The sequence below is a fragment of the Capsicum annuum genome, chromosome 9 (genome assembly GCF_002878395.1).
Source record: "Capsicum annuum cultivar UCD-10X-F1 chromosome 9, UCD10Xv1.1, whole genome shotgun sequence".
Classification (NCBI taxonomy): Eukaryota; Viridiplantae; Streptophyta; class Magnoliopsida; order Solanales; family Solanaceae; genus Capsicum; species Capsicum annuum.
The window spans coordinates 58,401,259-58,420,512 of NC_061119.1; the positions used below are offsets into that span (position 1 = coordinate 58,401,259).

The window sequence follows — 19,254 nt, forward strand, 5'->3', positions numbered from 1 at the left end:
GTAGATCTAACGTGACGTGTGTGTAATGCATTTTTCGTGGTGAGAGTGGTATGATATTTTTGGGGTGGTGTAAAATTCATTTATAAGTTGTTTAGGGAGGTAAATGATTGTCCATAAAATTTAAGTACTAGTGAGTTGTGACAACAAGTTTAAGGAAATTTTATGCTTTGTCCCTTTTATTTTTAACACATCAAACTAAATATGTAAGAAATAAGTCCAACATTACTAATTCTAACACTATTAATTCCAACATTATTAATCTCAACATTACTAATATGTCATATTTAATATCACTCTCATACACACTACTTCTACTTCTCCGAAAACATTATTAATCTATTGGTCTATCGAAAATGGCTTTTCTACTTCTCCGAAGGTAGTGGTATGGACTGCGTACATCTTACCCTCCCCAGACTCCACTGTGTGGGAATACACTGGGTTTGTTGTTGTTGTTGTTGTCTCATATACACTACCAAGCCACTCATAGTAGAATTTCATATATTAAAACTTGAGAGTGCAAAGTCAACTAAGAGAAGGATGAAAGAGGTGTACAACGAACAATAAATAAATCCAAAGTTTAGGTGAAAAGACTTTAAATGGTCATTTACAAAATAGAAGAGGATCAAAGATATCCTTGTATTATTAGAAATAACTTAAATATATCCCATGTTATATTTTGGTCTAAACATATCCTTTCGTTGTATTTTTATTTAAATATATACCCTCCCATTATACTTGGGCACAAATTTGCCTTAAGTCGGATGAAATGACATTTGACATCAAACACCACCAATTTTAAATACCTAACTGCTTTAACTCAGACTACTAGGCGTGAGGAGCCCGCTTCAGGTTGTAAATTGCTTTCTTTAATTTACACACGTAGTGAGAAAAATCGTGGTGAGCATACCCAGAAGGTTGGCGCATATATACATCTTCATTAAGGTGACCTTGAAAAAATACATTATTCATGCCCAGTTGGCGCAAGGGCCAATTGTACTGAACTACAAGTGACAAAATGAGGTTAGAAGTAACAGGTTTTACTACTGGCTGAAGGTAGAGTGATATACACACAGACAGTGAGTAAAACCTTTTACAACCAATCGAGATTTATACCTATCCACACTTCCATCTAATTGGCTTTGATACGATAAAGTCATTTGCATTTAATCAAATTTTGTGAAGGGGATGATGGTATGAGCTTTCATGTCTGATTGGTCATTAAAGCATCAAACTCAAGTTTCATGGTGTCTCTTCGGTATGCACTCATTTGGGCTTGATTATAAGTGGTGGAAAATGCTTCAATAGAGGCAATGACAAGATAACCAAAGATATTCTTGGGTGATATTACTTTGCAAATGAGTTATAGGGTGTTGAATAGATGGTGGTTGGGTATATTTTATGGTTATGATAGATGGATTGATATTGGAATATGGGTTAGGAGGCCAGTAAATCTGGGTTGGGACTGAATCTTCATCAGGTAAAGAAGTGTTGTTTGGGGGATTTGTGATTGTCAGTTTCGACGTTTATATTGGAGTAGTATTAGGGCATGAGAAGTTTTGATGATAGAAAGACGAATGAAACATGTTGTGCAAGCTGGTCCATACAAGTGAAACTGCTTCAGACATATGGAGTGCATGCTAAAATCATTACATGCTAAAATTATTACATAAGCTGTCAACACATGGATAAGAAAAGGATGTTCACACGGCTATATGAAGATAATTGGAGTAGTTAGAGTTTGTGTAGATAAAGAAGTATAAAAGGCAGAAGGATAAAGCAAAAGAGTCCTACTCAATTTAGAAGAAGGAGAGATGGTTACAACAAGGAGTGTGTTACTTGAAAGAGTCCTACACAAGATAAAAAAAGAAGAAAAATAACTGCATCTGAGGGAGCATATATAGACGACAAGCTGCATTCAAATAATGATGATGCACTGATAAGAAAATCAACAATCAACAAAATCGTTCACTAACTTGAAGAAGAATCTAGTTCGCACTTAGTATGTTTTAGACTGCTTGTAATAGGAAGGTTCTTGAGTTGTAGTGAGTAAATTGTTCTAGTCTTATTACTCTATAAGTTGAGTTAGGAATCACGTCTTCAAGTTAGGGAACTCGAAGACTTGGGAACACCTATCTTGGGAAGATTTGTGTTTTTGTAGTAATAGGAGTTAAAAGTTTTAATTCCTTCTTTACAAGAAGTCTTGTAATTGTGTTAATTATTGAGGCTCAAATTTATAGTGAAGATTGGGGTTAAATCCTGTAGAGGTACAGGTCATATTTTTTTACACCTTTTTGAGCTGGGTGTTTTTCACGTAAAAATTACTGTGTTCATTTTTTACTTCTGTGAACCACATATACTTACTTGTTCCACAGATAGGCAATCAGTAGAAATCATACTTTAACAAGTGGTATCAGAGATGGTTGTCTTAAATAAGGTTTGCACCTAAAATCAGATCATTATGATGAATTCCGCACCTCCTACTGGTCACAGTGAAGGTCAATCCACTACTAGACCCCCACTCTTTGGTGGTACTCATTTCATTTGGTGGAAAACCAGGATGGAGATGTTTATTCAAGGAGAAGACTATGAATTATGGGATAAAATTACTGAAGGTCCTACTATCCCTATGAAGACAGAAAATGGTGTGCAAGTCAAGAAAATAAGGAGTGAGTTTACTGCTAATGATCTTTTGGCTTTAAAGAAAAATGCTAAGGCAAAGAATATCCTAGTCTGTGGTCTAGGACCTGCTGAATACAATAAAATATCTACCTGTACCACTGCTAAACAAATATGGGATGCCTTAGTAAATGCCCATGAAGGTACCTCTCCGGTAAGAAAATTCAGGATCTCTCTCCTTTTTACTAAATATGAAGCGTTTAAGATGAAGAAAAATGAATCCTTGCATGATATGATTACAAGACTTACTAGTCTAACAAATGAGTTAACCTCCTTGGGAAAAGTCATCACTGAAGAAGAACAAGTAGAGAAGGTTCTGAGGGTGCTATCAAAGTCAAAATGGAATGTTAAAGTCACTGCAATCAGGGAAGCAAATAAGGATCTCACAGGTATGACTTTGGATGAACTAGTAGGGAATTTAAGAACCTATGAAATGAAAGTTGATGGCATTAAGAAATAGAAGGCTTCTGAAAAAATCTTGGCCTTGAAGGCTTCTGATAGTGATAAGAGATTGAACTGGATAAGGAACAAATTGCCTTCATAACAAAAAACTTTAGCAAGTTTTTTAAGAAGAAGGGAACAGGTAGCAAGCAGCTTTCCAATGACAATCCAAATGGATGTTACAAGTGTGGAAAGACTGATCATCAGATCAGAGAATGTCCTCTCTGGGAAATAGAATGGAGGAAGGAAAGATTTGAAAAAGAACAAAAGGCCAGGAGGAAGGAAAAGAAAGAACATGCCATGATAGTTGCATGGGGATCTGACTCTGATAATGATGATGATGGAGTTGATGAGATAAAATTTATGGCTTTTGAAGACTCAGACATTGAGGAAGAAGATAATCCTTCTGAGGTAAGTTTACTTGAACTAAAAGAAAAACTGCATTTTTTTCTAAAGCTAAACTTGTTTCCTTGATGAGTGATTTAATTGAAAATTCTCAAGAATTAACTTCTGATAGGGATGAATTGTTCAACAGTCTTGCAAGTCTTAGATTTGATTTCATTGACTTAAAAGTTTGCAAGCGAAATGTTGACAAAGAAAATTGCACTCTCAAGGAATAAATTACACTGCTTGAGTCCTCAAATAATGATCTTAAGTCTAAAATCCCTAAACTGACTCTTACTGACCATGGAAAAAAGGCCATAAGTAAAGAACAAGAAAATACTAAGCTTGAGTTAACTAAGTAAAAACAAGAATGCTATGACTTGACTGAAAAAATGGATAAGATGATTCAAGAGGTAGCAAGATTAAAATTAGATCTAGAAAAGTCAAACAGATGGACAAATTCTTCAAGAATTATTCATCAGCTTGGTAAAAGAAATCACAATGAAAAAACAGGCTTGGGTTTTTATAAAGAAGCTGATAATCTTTAAGACTTATGCTATATTTGTGGCAATCTTGGACATCCTACTACTGAATGTCCTATGGCTGCTAAAAGCAGATATCAAAGTCTGGACCTGGCAACCAAAGTTTCTCAGACCAAGAAAACAAGCACTAAAATTAGTCTGAGAAACAAGTCAGTCTACTTGCTTCCTGCTTGGACTAGAAGAAATTTAATTCATCCTTTTACTAATAAAATAGGATCCAAGCTTGTCTGGTTTCCTAAGTCTAACCATTGATTTCTTGTGCAGGAGAAGGTGAAGGGAAACAAAAGGCACTAGTACCTAGATAGTGCTTGCTCAAGACATATGACTGGTGACAAGCAAAAGTTCCTTTCACTCTCCAAAATAGATGGTGGGGGAGTCTCTTTTGGAAATGGAAAAAGGGTAATCATAACTGGAGTTGGAAAAATTGGCTCATCTGAGTCAAAAGCTGTGTAGGATGTTTATCTTGTGGAAGGACTGAAGCATAACCTGCTAAGCATTTCACAATTGTGTGACAAAGGTAATAAAGTAATTTTCACTGCTGCAGGTGTTAAAGTCAAAAGGATGGACACCAAAGAAATTGTGCTTACTGCATGGAGATACAGGAATGTATACAAAGTAGACATAATGGCAATACTAGGACCTGAGTTGACTTGTTTAAGTACAATAGAAACTGATCCCCTCCTTTGGCACAGAAGACTTGGACATGCAAGTCTGAAAAAACTGAACATACTTTCCTTAAAAGACATGGTATTGGGACTACCCAAGACCATGTTTAAGGAAGAAAAGTTATGTAGTGCATGTGTAAGGGGCAAACAGGTAAAATTCTCTTTCAAGTCAAAGATCCATGTTAGCATACCAAATGTCTTGACCTGGTTCATATGGACTTGTGTGGACCAATAAGACAACAAAGCAGAGGTAGAAAAAGTAAGAAAGCGACACTGAGGAACAGGTTACACAACATGTTCCATCGATTGAAATAGTCAAACTTGGGGGCACTTTAACAGGGGGAATTGAAGCTGAAGGAACAGTATTAGGGGGAACTGAGCCATCAACTGGTTTACATCAGAACATTAGCAGTGATCCAAGCAGCTCACTAGGCTTGATCTCAAAAGGATACAAGTATCAAGGTTCACACCCTATTGAGAATGTACTTACTGATCTCACTTCTGGAATAACCACAAGATCTAGATTGAGAAGTATATATGCATTCAAGGCATTCCTGTCAGAAATAAAGCCAAAGAAAGTAAGTGAGGCATTGCTTGATGTTGATTGGATCATAGCCATGCAGGATGAATTGAATCAGTTTGAGAGAAGCAAAGTATGGTATTTAGTTCCTCTTCTAAAAGATAGATCAGTCATTGGGACTAAATAGGTGTACAGAAATAAAATTGATGAGCATAGAACAATCACAAGAAACAAGACAAGACTGGTGGTTCAAGGATACAACCAAGAAGAAGGAATTGACTTTGATGAGACTTTTGCTCCTGTAGCAAGACTTGAAGCCATAAGATTGTTGGTTGCCTTTGCCTCTTATATGGAGTTTATTTTGTACCAGATGGATGTAAAGAGTGCATTCCTAAATGGCATTCTCAAAGAAGAAGTTTATGTGAAGCAACCTCCAGGATTTGAAAGCAGAGAGTTTCCAGATCATGTGTACAAGCTGGATAAGGCTTTGTATGGGTTGAAACAAGCACCAAGGGCTTGGTATGAGAGATTATCAAAGTTTTTGCTGGAGCATAGACACACCAGAGGTAAAATTGACAATACCCTTTTCTTAAAAACTAATGGAAATGATTTGTTAGTTGTGCAGGTGTATGTGGATGACATTATTTTTGGCTCAACCAACATGAATATGAATCATGACTTTGCTAAACTCATGAGTTGTGAGTTTGAAATGAGAATGATGGGGAAGTTAAATTACTTCCTGGGTCTTCAAATAAGATAGTCAGCATCAGGAACAATGATCCATCAACAAAAGTATGTCAAAGAGCTTCTCAAGAAATTCTCCATGGAGGAAACTAAAGAAATAAGTACTCCCATTGCCACTGCCATAAAACTTGATTTGGATGAAACAGGTTCTGATGTAGAATAAAAACTGTATAGAGGTATGATAGGGTCCTTATTTTATCTCACAGCAAGCAGACCTGACATTGTGTTTAGTGTAGGACTGTGTACAAGGTTTCAAGCTAATCCAAAAGAATCTCATTTGAAGTCTGTAAAAAGAATCTTCAGATATTTGAAAGAAACTAGTGATCTTGGGTTGTGGTATCCCAAAGGTAGTAACTTTAATTTAGTAGGATACTCTGATGCTGATTATGTAGGATATTTGGTAGACAAGAAAAATAGTATGGCACACTTCTTAGGATCATGTTTGATTACCTGGTCTACAAAGAAGCAAAATTCAGTAGCTTTGTCTACTTCTGAGGCTGAATACGTTGCTGCTGGGTCATACTGTGCTTAATTATTATGGATCAAACAACAACTTCTGGATTTTAGGGTAGATGTAGGTTGTGTTCTCATCTTTTGTGATTACACAAGTGATATAAACATAGCCGAAAATCCTTTCCAACATAAAAGAACTAAGCATATTGATATCCGTCATCACTTTCTTCGAGACAATATTGAAAAAAGAAATATATCAATTATGTTTTGTTCAACTGAGGAACAAATTGCTGACATATTCACTAAGGCTTTGAGTAGGGAACTTTTTGAAAAAATTAGGTTAGCATTGGGAATGATTAAAATTATATAAATCTCCTTCAATGATTGACTAGAATATGCTATGCCTGAGTGATTGTTGATTAATTTAGTCTTACACATTTAGTTGTGTGTCCTAATTCCAAGATTTAAAGCAATGTGATATATCTATGTGTTTTTTTTATAGATGGATCATCAAGGCAAGAGTGGTCATGGACTAATCAAACACATGTATGATTATTGTTTTCCATAGTAGCATTAAGAGAAACAAGTCATCTACATAGTTCTTTCTATAATGATTAAAACCGCCCAAACCCAACAGTCATCTTCTCCAAAAGGCTGCCAGACCTTTCCCATCCGTACTGAACCTCTACATCAACACGTTTCTCCAAAATCACAGTCCCTTCATCTTTCAACTTCCTTCTCACTCTTCTTAAATACGCCTCTTGTTTTCTCTTCTATCTCCACTTCTCCTTCAACTTCTGAATATTCACCATACAATGGTGTCTTCCTCCTCTCCTCCTTCTTCTATAAAATCTGACATTAATCCTTCTACACAACTTATTCTCCACCCAAACATAAATTTACCGTCACTTATCCAACCCCAAATCCTTCTCAGCCTATCTGATTTCCTATTCATCAAGACTTTACCATACCCCTTCTCTCATTCTTCTTTCAAACCCTCACTCTTTCCAGAACCCTTACCATTATCAGTAGCTCCTCTTCAAATCCTTGATCGATATGACATTCCAATTGCCAACCTTATTCCTAGATGGTCAAGATCGAATCTAAAATAAAAACCCTCATTTGTCGCCATTGATGTCGATGATGATACTCCTGAACACTCTTCTACCGTCATCCCTTCATCTCAAACTCCACATACTCGGAGAAGGAAACAACAGAAAGATGCTTGTTTGGAAGAGGCACTTAGGGCAAGTAAAAAGAAATGAGTCGTGCCTAATGCTTCTCCTCCCCCATGTGATTCCTCTCCTGACATTCTCATTCGCTTCAAGAGAAAACTGAAGCAGAAGCATACCATAGCTAAAACATCAAAACCATATCTCTCTCATAAAATGTCCCCCCCTCCCACTCCCAAAGCCTCATCATCTTTAAAATCCATGTCAAAGCCTCTACTGACAAAGTCTCTACTGGAAAAATATCTACTCCTTCTAAAGATTCTCCAAAATCTGTGTCACTTCCGAAGAAACAGGTCCCCAAACCTGGTCCTTCTGTCTCATCTGCCTCAGATTCAGACTATCTTCCTGACACTTCTTCTGTGCCTCCTGATGATTCTGATGTTGATATTAATATTGATACTCCTGCTGATAAAGCTTCTCAATCATACCATATTCTGTATTTTCAGAAATGAAAGATGGTTAGAGGTAGGGTTGTCACTGGTTTTAGGGGTCCTGATATAGATACTTGGGTATCCAAATTGAGGGCTCAGGGGTGGTCATCCTTGCTTCTGCAAGGTAATCATCAAAAAGGTTTGGAAAAGATGAAGTGTATGAATTTTATACACATGGAGTTGCGATTGGGGAGATGATCTCAACCTCTATTCATGGAAAACTCATTAATCTTTATCCTGCTGATTTGGGTAGAATCCTAAGTGTTCCTACTGGAGGTTGGGGTCACTATGTGAAAGGATCTTGACCTCCTCTTGACAATCTTCCATCCGCCCTTGATATCTGCAAAAAATTTTCTAGAAATCCTCTCTTTCCTTCTCATCGTAGGGTAATGAAAAATGAAATGTCTTCTCTCTATCAATTGTATTTTGATGTGGTCCATAAAATGATCTTACCCAGGCAGGAGAGGCGCACAGTTGCAAGATTTCTTAATCTTACCTTAATGAAACTATTGGATTCTGAGATTCCAATAGACCTTCCCCAACTCATCATTAAGCATATGCAAAGGGTACTCGTCCAAGATAAAAATGGTCATGCTCTACCCTATCAGTTCTGGCTTGCCCCTGTGTTTGATGATTTTGTGTCTCTGTCAAGGTGCGGTTCTTACAGACGACTAAGGTTATGATTGGATAAGTGAACCATGTTATGTTACCTGCTGCTATGAGACATGCAGACAACCCTATACAAAAATTATGAAATGCCTTAGAGGCAAAGCAGGGTAAGTTGGAGGTTGCACAGGATGCATTGGAGGCTGCCCAGGCTATTCATGAAGATGAAAAGAGGGCTCTTGAAGCTCAAATTGCTTCTCTCACAGCCACTTTGGAGAAGGAAAGAACTGAAAATGCTACTATCATTCGATCATTGACCTCTTTTATCCCATTTACCTCCTCAAAATAAACTCCTCCTTCGTTCCTTAGTTTTTTTCGTTCTTCTTTGTTGCTTCTTGGTCTATCTTGTTTCTCTTTTTGGTCTTAATGGATAATGATAATTGTATCTGTTTTTGTGCATAAAATGGACCTCTTTTGCCTCACTTGATCTACTTCTGCTTAATTCAATGCTTAGTTATCTCTTACTCTGACTCTTGCTTGTTTTAGTGATAGCCCAGTGGCCATGGATTATTAAACAGTTTTTCACTTATTGGCTCAGCTTTTTGATGATGTCAAAAGGGGGAAGTATAGATTATACAATGCTTATAACTCAACTGATCTAACCTGTTTCATTCTACTGTGATCCTTTTATTGAATTTCTTATTGAGTATTTCAGGTTCTTGGTAATACTGTGCTGATAAGTTTGTCATTATCAAAAAGGGAGAATTCATTAGGGCATGAGAAGTTTTGATGATAGACAGATAAATGAAACATGTTGTGCAAGCTGGTCCATACAAGTGAAACTGCTTCAGACATATGGAGTGCATGCTGAAATCATTACATGCTAAAATTATGACATAAGCTGTCAACACATAGATAAGCAAAGGATGTTCATATGGCTATATGAAGATAATTGGAGCAGTTAGAGTTTGAGTAGATCAAGAAGTCTACAAGGCAAAAGGATAAAGCAAAAGAGTCCTACTTAATTTAGAAGAACGAGAGATGGTTACAATAAGGAGTGGGTTACTTGAAAGAGTCCTACACAAGATACAAAAAGAAGAAAAAGGACTGCATTTGAGGGAGCATATATAGAAGATAAGCTGCATTCAAATAACGATGATGCACTGATAAGAAAATCAATAATCAACAAAATCGTTTACCAACTTGAAGAAGAACCTAGTTCTCACTTAGTATGTTTTAGATTGCTTGTAATAGGAAGGTTCTTGAGTTGTAATGAGTAAATTGTTCTAGTCTCAGTACTCTATAAGCTGAGTTAGGAATCACGTCTTCAAGTTAGGGAACTCGAAGACTTGGGAACACTTATCTTGGGAAGATTTGTGTTTTTATAGTAATAGGAGTTAGAAGTTTTAATTCCTTCTTTACAAGAAGTTTTGTAATTGTGTTGATTGTTGAGGCTCAAAGTTATAGTGAAGATTGAGGTTAAATCCTGTAGAGGTACAGGTCGTGGTTTTTTACACCTTTTTGAGCCGGGTGTTTTCCACGTAAAAATTACTGTGTTCAGTTTTTACTTCTGTGAACCACGTATACTTACTTGTTCCACAGATAGGCAATCAGTAGGGATCATACTTTAACAAGTAGGGATTCAGATGTTTGTAGAGCAGGAGTAGAACAAACTAGATTGACAAGTTGTTGCATAGAGGTGTCTGAGACATGAATGTGGCTCAACCTCGAGAGACGGATTTGGAGATAGATCCACAGAAGAAGCCTCTGGCAATTGTTGAGCAACCTGATTGGCAGTGGAATCTCATGATTTATGGAGGGCACATACTAAGGAGTGGAGTCGTATGATTCTTTGTGCAGGATATCCCAACTGAAATTTAAAAAGTTCTTTTCCTTAATTGAGGAAAACATATCAGAAAAAGAAAATTTATTTTCATAAAGATAATATTTCAGAATATATATATACATATATTTTGAGAAATAAAATCATAACACTGATGACTATGATGAACATTTGAATAACCTAGGTAAACGCAAGGAGTAGATCTAGGATTCAATTTGTGTTTCACATACGATTTCAGCCATGAGTAACAAATGCAGCCAAGGGCCCTTATAAGTTGGTAATTTCGAATATCTCCAAATAACGTTTGGTATGGGGAATCATGATTGAGAGTTGGGGTAGGCAATATGTTAATCAGGAGCGTGGCTTGTAGACAAGCAAACGACCAAAATATTGGGGACATGAAAGCTGGATGTAAAATGATTTTGACTGTTTCAATAATGTGGCAGTGTCTACGTTCAACCATGGCTACTCATTGTGGGGTGTATAGGGGTGATACATGGTGTTCAATGCCGTTAGCATGAAGGAATGACTTGAGCCTTTCAAACTCACCACCACCATCAGTGTACATGAGAGTATTTTTGTATGAAAATAGTTTTCAACAAGGGGTTTAAATTTAGAAAAAAATACTTAAACCTCACTTTCGTTTTTAATTGTATAAAGCCAAACATATTTGGTAAATTGATCAACAAAAATTACATAATATAATTATTTATCAATCGATAAAACAAGTGGTGGCCCCCAGAGATCACTGAAATAATTTGCAAAGGCTTTTTATTCTATAAAGTATTCTGAAAAGAAAAGGTAACTAATGACTTTTATTAGAAGAGCAAGAGCAGGAATTATAATAATCAAACTTGTCTAAATTAGAAACAAGAATTGAAAACTTGTGTAAGAGTGTTTTAAACATTTTTTTATTTGAATGTCCTAATTTTCTTCGTCACGTTTGTTGAGTTTCCGCCTTATTTGTTTGGTAACTCAGATTGCATTGGCCTCCCCAGAGGGCCACTCATAAAGTCCGTCTCTATTTTGTTGCACGCCAATATCACCCTTGTACTCAAATCCTTCACAGGAAAAGAATAAGGAAAAAATTTCATGGATGTCAGGTTATCTTGACAAAATTTTGACACAGATATAAGGTTGTGCTTAATAGATGGGGCGCACAGAGTATTTCAAAGGTGAAATTTTTTGTTAAAAGCATTTAAAACTGAAAATGAACAGTGTAAGTTATAGGACTTGTGTTGCCGTTACCCATGGTAATTGTTTGGTGAACTGATGCCATTAAGGCATTATGACTAGTCTTGTCGAAAACGGATTTTATATTTGGGGTTGGGTACCTCTGAATTGTTCCCAGTGACAATCTTTAATGGCGTTGTCATGGTGCCGTCTATATAGCGGTAAAGGTTGTGGCCTAACATGAGATACTCAACCTGAGCCTTCCAAATAGCAAAGTTGTTTGGACCGGTAAGCTTTATGGGTAGTTGGGAACTTGGATTAAATTGAACCAGAGGTGATTGGTGTTATCAACAAAGATGACAGAGGAACCAAAAAAATATATGAAAGAGATGAGCAAACTGTTGATACTCGGAGCTTAGAGGGGCTGTGATACCATAAAGATACAAGGCAGAAACAATTGTGAAAGCTTCGGTGCTCGTCACAATGTGCAAAGTCATTTTAAATACGAAGAGTAACAATAACTCCTATATTATAGGAGTATTCCACTCATTTGGTAGAAGGAATAAGGAAAGTAATTCTGGGATAAAGTTTGGGACTAAATTTATCCCATGTTTTGTACTAAAATGGTGGGATTACTATTCTATGTGTAAGGTGAAATAAAATAATCCCATGTAATATCCCACCTCATGGGATATCCCTGCATACCAACCGACCCCTAAAAGTTACCTATAAGCACTACGTAACTAACTAACAATATCGACTCTGCACAATTAAACGAAGTGCAGTAACTCCACAACTGAATATGCACAATTACAGGGGGGGAGTTATGGGCCAATAATATGCAAATTTACATGTACATGAGTTCAAATTAAATACATAACAGCACAACAGACCTAGTATTGGGGGGGGGTCTACATTGTACAATCAATTAAAAGCAAATATCATAATACATTTCAGGCCAATATTCTAGAAACAAATCTTGAAGCACCTTCCCAAAGCATGGAAAAGCTCTATGCTTTTTGAGTAAAAAATACGAGAACAGGATCTATCACCTATAGTCGACTTCTGGAGCTGCGAATATACGCTGAAACATCCATTGGAATGGTCTCAGAAATTGTGCTTTCTGCTTCCTCCAGTACCAAATGGCCGCACTGTACTGTTCGTTACGAATTGTTCTTGTTGCAGCCTTCCAGCTGTATTTCTCCATTTCGATGCGTGCAGCTTTCCCCATGGTTTCTCTCAATTCACTATCGCATAAAAGTGGCACTAGTTTGTTCATGCAGTCGTCCAGGTCACCAGGATTAAACAGATACCCAATCTTGCCCTGCTGATCATCAGGGATGATATCTGGAACTCCTCCGGCACGTGCAGCCACTACAGGAAGCCCTGATGACATAGCCTCCAAAACGACAAGCCCCAATGTCTCCGACTCTGAAGGCATAAGAAAAACATCTCCACTGGCATATGCTTGGGAAAGATCCTCCCCTAGTAACATACCAGTGAACACGGCAGGCATGCCATGGAACATTTTCTCCAATTCCTCCCTACAAGCAGCAGACAGAACGACAATTTTACAATTTTTCAGGTACGGATCTTATATTGTAATAAACAGAACAGCTTCTAGGAATCCACATTCTTAGCTCAGCATTCAATAGTAGATTCCTTTTCTTTTCTTTTCTTTTCTTTTTTTGACAACTGAAAAATCCATTATTTACAGCCAGCTTCACAACTAAGCGGAATGAACCCGCCCCTCTACCATTCTAAGCTTAAATACCAAACTTGGTTCACAGCAGGATTCAAACTTGTGGCATGCGCCTTCCACATGTTCAGAGTTGAGCTACCTTTACCGTCGAACTAAAGCCCTGGGGAACATTTGACGGTAGATTCTTGCAAGCAAACAACTGTCTTGTCAGAAAGAGCTGCTGGCATCGCATTGTAAGATACTATTTATTACTTAACTATTATTTATGCCAAGAAGGTAAATAATTTACTTTTGACAACGGAAATGCCAGAAAATGTAATTTGACCTATATAATGATGACACATCAAGTATCTACAGAGGGCATGACGAGCATCATAAGCGCACCACCTGGCTTGCTAATACCAAAGTGATTCCCACCCACTTTAAAGAATCTGGGATTAGTCAAAGTGACAAAGTGGCTGAATAATGTGCTGAATTCTACTTCTTACTCAGTTCTCTATCGCATCCAATTATTTAACATACTTAAGCCTTAACAAACTAAGAAATCCTAAGCAATTAATCCAAAACTGACATATACTATCAGAATTTCTACACAAAGTTTCAGGTGAGATTTTTGGGTAAGCATTCCATTTCTTACAATTGGAAGTCTCTTTTGAATTTTTTACCTCACAACCTAAGTAAATATTCTGGCAATACTATTGAGAACGGGTAAATAACCCTCGAAGGGTCCAATCATGTTGCATTCTCTAAAACCGACATCAATAAAAATTCTGTAAACTGAACATTGGTTATGGTACAAGAAACAAGATTTAGTGTACTGTCTTAGCAAAGAACACGATACATTCCGGCTGATGTTCCAGAAACAAGAAGCAAACAATCATCATAACTCACCTGTATGGCCCATCTCCAATAAAAGCTATCCGAGCATCTGGAAGTCTATCCATAACCCTGTTTCAAAACCATTCTCCAATGTCATGTGAAAGTTATCGGCATTTTCATATTAACTTGACAAGCACATAATTTGCTTGATACAATATGTTAAAATTGCAAGTACATTTTCCCCCATATCAATGAAGGAAGACTATTTTGTAAAATGCTGGCCTGAGTTGAATTTAGATTGAGAACATGAATAGTGAGGATTCACATAGACCATTGTTTGAGACTGAAGCGTAATTATCGTTGTTGTATATTAACGAAGGAAGAGTTGTACCTTTTGAGGAAATCCAGACTCTTCTCAACTCCAATTCGTCCAACATGGACTATCAATGGTTTATCTGGTTCTCCATTACTTATTGTGAGTAATAGCAGGAGCAAAGGAGAAAGAATTATCAGCACAAACTAAAGATTGCTTCATACTGTATCAAATTTTAAGCTGAGAGGTCCTACCTTAGCCTTACTCGCATTTCACGAGACCGATACTGGGGGTGGAAGCTCTCTGAATCAACACCCTTATTCCACAAACGTATTTTGTTTGCTGGGAACAAAAGAAAAAGAAAAGCAAAGAGTGACCAACTTTTAGGAGAATGCTTTCATGGCAAACCATCTGAATCCAGCCAAAAACTGCTCTGATAGAACAGAGAAGATGTATATTTTCTTTTTTCTTTCTCCGGTCACTAATTACTAAAATCATCATTGGAGAGCAATTGACTAGTTCAAGTTTCTGCCTATTACCTGATGCTACCTTATAAGCTTCCAGATCCTTTGCGATAGCAGCAGATGGCACCAGTGTAAGATCAGCAGCTCTATGTAGAAACTCTGGGTGAGCAGTAAATGCATCTTAATTAGTATCAAGAAGGGGAGAAGAGAACAGACAATTGATAAGATATTGTAACTGACATACTTATAACCATCCACATTGGTTGAACTAGCCAACTAAAGGTGTATCTTGGTATGTACCTGAAGAACAGAATGAGGATCAGATCACTTATCCAGAGAAAGAAAAGAAACATAAATAGGATCAAAGTAAAGTCCTCCAGTGATATAGTGTAGATAATTCTAGAAGCTTCAGAGATTTATTGCTAAGTATTCCTCATCGTCAGATAGAACTTATGTTTCAGGGTTAATGTTGTATATTTAAGATATCAAATTTTCCAACATGGATTTGAGCTAAGAACCAGAAGGAAGGAGCAAACTTACACTGGCACATGTGTGTGATAAGACATTACAATTGGCACGGACAGAAGTTTTGCCATGATAAGAGCACCAAATACCTAAAAACAAGGAAAAAAAGTTATATAAGACAGGAAGCTGGAAAACATTAATTCCCTTCAGTTTTTCAATAGCAACAATGATATCATAACTGAAAGAAGGAAAAGAACTGAAATCTTACCATTATACCAGGAGATGATGCATGTATGATATCGGGCTTGAACTTTGCTACCTCTGAGATTATTCTAGGGCTGAGAGCAAGTGAGAGGGGTACTTTCCGGTACCAGGGGCAGGGAAAACTGCAAGAAAGGATATACTTCAGAAAGAAGCTTTCTTAGGAGACGGGAAAAGCTCCGTATATTGACAATTTTTCATAATCATGGAGTCCTTAACCTCAACTCTTTGAAGGTAACGTAGGAAAAATGAGTGAGTTAATTATTCAAACAAGGAAAGCAAAAAATATTTAAGGTAACAGTTGCAACCTCCGTGATCCTATCAATTTTGCCCCATAAAATTCTTCGGGTACTCCTTCATGTGTTGTCACAACCATAACCTGCGTGACAAATGCACAAAGATCTGTTCAGCAGTTGATCGTCAAGTGTAGATCTTCTATTCTTATGCCATAAATACTACTCCACTTAATAGACTACAAGAACTATGCCTACGAGTATATTTATATCAAAGGATACCTCTGAGCTAAATTACTTTTAGAATAACCATTGGCTGAAAATGTGCAGAAAAAGCATATCAAGTTGCTTGACATTGGTTTAGGTGAAAGAAAATAGAAAAGACCAACGGATATTAAATTTTTTATTGATATAATATCATAAAATATTCATTGGATTTAATAATATGAACATGGAAATATCCCAAGTAGATAGTTACGCTATAGCATGTCATTCAGGCCCCCTACCGAAAGAACACCAACAGACATCATAAACTAACATCATCATTGTTAAACATAGAATATACCTCATCCCCCATTTCCCGGAGATACTTTATAAAATTCTGGAACCTGTTCTTATATCCAGAAACATACCTGTATTACACAAAAGGGAAACAGTGGTTTTCATCAATAATAAGACAATTGAAGAACAAACATAGTGGGAGTAAGAAGTGATTGAAGTCATGCATAAATCTTGATCATGGAAGTAGAGAATTCAGTATGAATTTAATTTTCTAAGACTATAATCTATCTTGTCTAAAATCACATTTGCAATGTCAATGTAAATAGAAAGGTAATATTCTAATTTCTAGAGAAGACACTAGAGACTCTAGGAGAAAGGATCTTCCCACCCAACCCTCACCTAAAAGTAAAAGACAAACCAAAGGATGAAAGAAGTATCACTTATATTCAAGGTTGAAGGTTATCTATTTTAAACAAAATGCCTTTACAGAATATGACGTTTGATATTTTGCAAATCTTGTGAGGATCCCTCTTAAGTTGAGTAAGCTTGAGGAACCATGCAAGACCAGTGAAGAGCCAAAATGTGGCGAAAAGCAATTAGCTTCAAGTAAAGAAGCAGTAATGAGCACTATAAAAGTGAGAAAGAAGTTTCTGTCCATAGGAAGAAATGAGAAAGAAGATACTGCATTATCAACTTATGCTCAATGCCATTCAAGTAAAATAAAAACATTTCTTTGTACTTCTAAATAGAAGTTACATAGAACTTTGCATATGATTCATCAAACACCAAATTGCATTGTAATATTGATATTTGACAACACATTATGACAATCAACTTAGTTAAAGTAACATAGGATCTCTGGCAGGATTCCGATACATGACAATATGTTGCAAGGGAAAAAAAAGACACACAAAGCAAGAAGAGTCGACTGCAAAATGCAAAGCAGAGTAATGGCATTTCCCTATAATGCAACTCAGATGGTTAGTAATCCACTCTTAAACAGTAATGTCTGTCAGCACACATGAATAAAAAATATTTCTTGCAATAAATGCTTTCATCGAAGAAACATATGGTCAGTATGTATGACTACACTTCTACATAAAAGCATAATAATGAAATAATAACAAGGCATGATACATAAACAGGCACTCGAACTTGGCATCAGTTGACATCCAGACACTAACTCATCTCCAGTTTGCCAATTAAACACTCCAACTTAAAAAATGATCATCATAACACCTCCAAAATTTATGTGCCACGTCAGTATTGGGTGCCCACAAGACACAATGGGGACGAGTCAAAGCATTTAGTTGCCAGTTGAGACCAAGTTGAAGTGTCTAGATGTACACTGTCAACGTTAGAATTCATATATTCCAGTTGAGGCCAAGTTTGAGCGTCTGTTTATGTACTATGCCCAATAAAAATATAACCCTAACACCACACATCCAAAAGTTTCTTTAACTCATAATCATACAACCTCATAAAGATTTCATAATAAATGGATCTAGTGGATCACATAAACTAAAGTCAACATATCAAACGTAAACAATCAAGAAACCAAAATTTAGCAAGCAAAAGCAACCAACTTTCCCAACTTTTAATTAACAATTATACAAAGTGAATCTTCGACAAAAAAAAAAAAAGGAAATCAAGAATGGTCTATAATTAATTTAATGAGTAATTAATACTCACGCAAAAGGTGAAGGTTCAACAAAGAGAGCAATACGCCTAGGCTCTTTCATCTCAGATTCAAGTAAAAGTGGAGGATTCTCATCATCTTCTTCATCTCTGTACTCAGTAATTGTCATATTACTACTAATTCTCTGGAAAGGGTTTGTTTTAAAGTTGCTTTTATACTGTAAGAAGGTGATCTTTGTGGAAATTAAACTAATGGGGTAGGTTCTTGAAGTTGAAACTTTATAAAAACTAGAGGTGAAAAAAGAATAAGAATAAGAGGAAAATGAAGGTAAGGAATCACAAGGTGTAAAGTTAGAAGAATTTATAAAGTGAGAAGAAAGATTGGACATGTTAAGAGTTTGTCTAAATGAGGTTATAATATGTATCTGCGGGGTTGGGTTGGGGGGAGGGGGATTGTATTTGAATTAGTGCTTGCATAATAAAAACACTATGCCACGAAAAAATACATCTTTTTGCTTAATTAAAAGTATCGGTTTTAAGTCTTGAGTATAAAAAAGAAATTCTTAGTTAGAAGTGTGATTTCTAATGAGTCGTGTTTAATGTAAATTTGAATTAATCGAATTTTAATATAAATATTAAATATTTAAAATAAAAATAAAAAATTAAATGTGATGGACCATGAGAAGGAGACTCTAACATGAATATTCTTTTGCACCATATTTAAAAAAGAATCAATCTATGTCACTAATTTAAAAAGTTACAAAAATAGATTGTTTGTATAAAATAAGTGCATAATATTTTTTTTTTCATCTTAACACCGTTAAAATAGAATAATGCACTAAATAAGTGCACTATCCATTTTTATATGGATAGTGCACTATTCATTTTTTTTTATTAAATAAGTGCACTACTCATTTATTTTATGGACAGCGCACTAAAAAAGTACACTATAAATTATTTGATCTCATAAAATACGTAAAATTTCATCTCATAAAAAATTACAGCATTCATTGACATACAAATACATAACTTTTTACATTGTACGTTATGTTGCAATTTGATATTATAAAAAAAATTAAAATTTCATCTCATAATAAAATACTTAAAATTTCATCTCACAAAAGAAGTACAAGATATCAAAATAATGG

General features: G+C 36.1%; 1 protein-coding gene across 1 annotated transcript; it reads right to left on the reverse strand.

The window, feature by feature from the left end:
- Positions 1-12,480: 12,480 nt before the first annotated feature.
- LOC107842773 (sulfoquinovosyl transferase SQD2) lies at positions 12,481-18,600 on the reverse strand. The gene is made up of 11 exons (XM_016686797.2): positions 18,161-18,600; positions 16,533-16,599; positions 16,043-16,113; positions 15,742-15,859; positions 15,549-15,622; positions 15,253-15,308; positions 15,084-15,167; positions 14,799-14,886; positions 14,623-14,700; positions 14,304-14,360; positions 12,481-13,254 (listed from the first exon to the last, which is right to left on the reverse strand). The coding sequence occupies exons 1-11, from the start codon at positions 18,493-18,495 to the stop codon at positions 12,759-12,761; spliced, it is 1,524 nt and encodes a 507-aa protein (XP_016542283.2). The 5' UTR covers positions 18,496-18,600; the 3' UTR covers positions 12,481-12,758.
- Between the last annotated feature and the right edge of the window lie 654 nt (positions 18,601-19,254).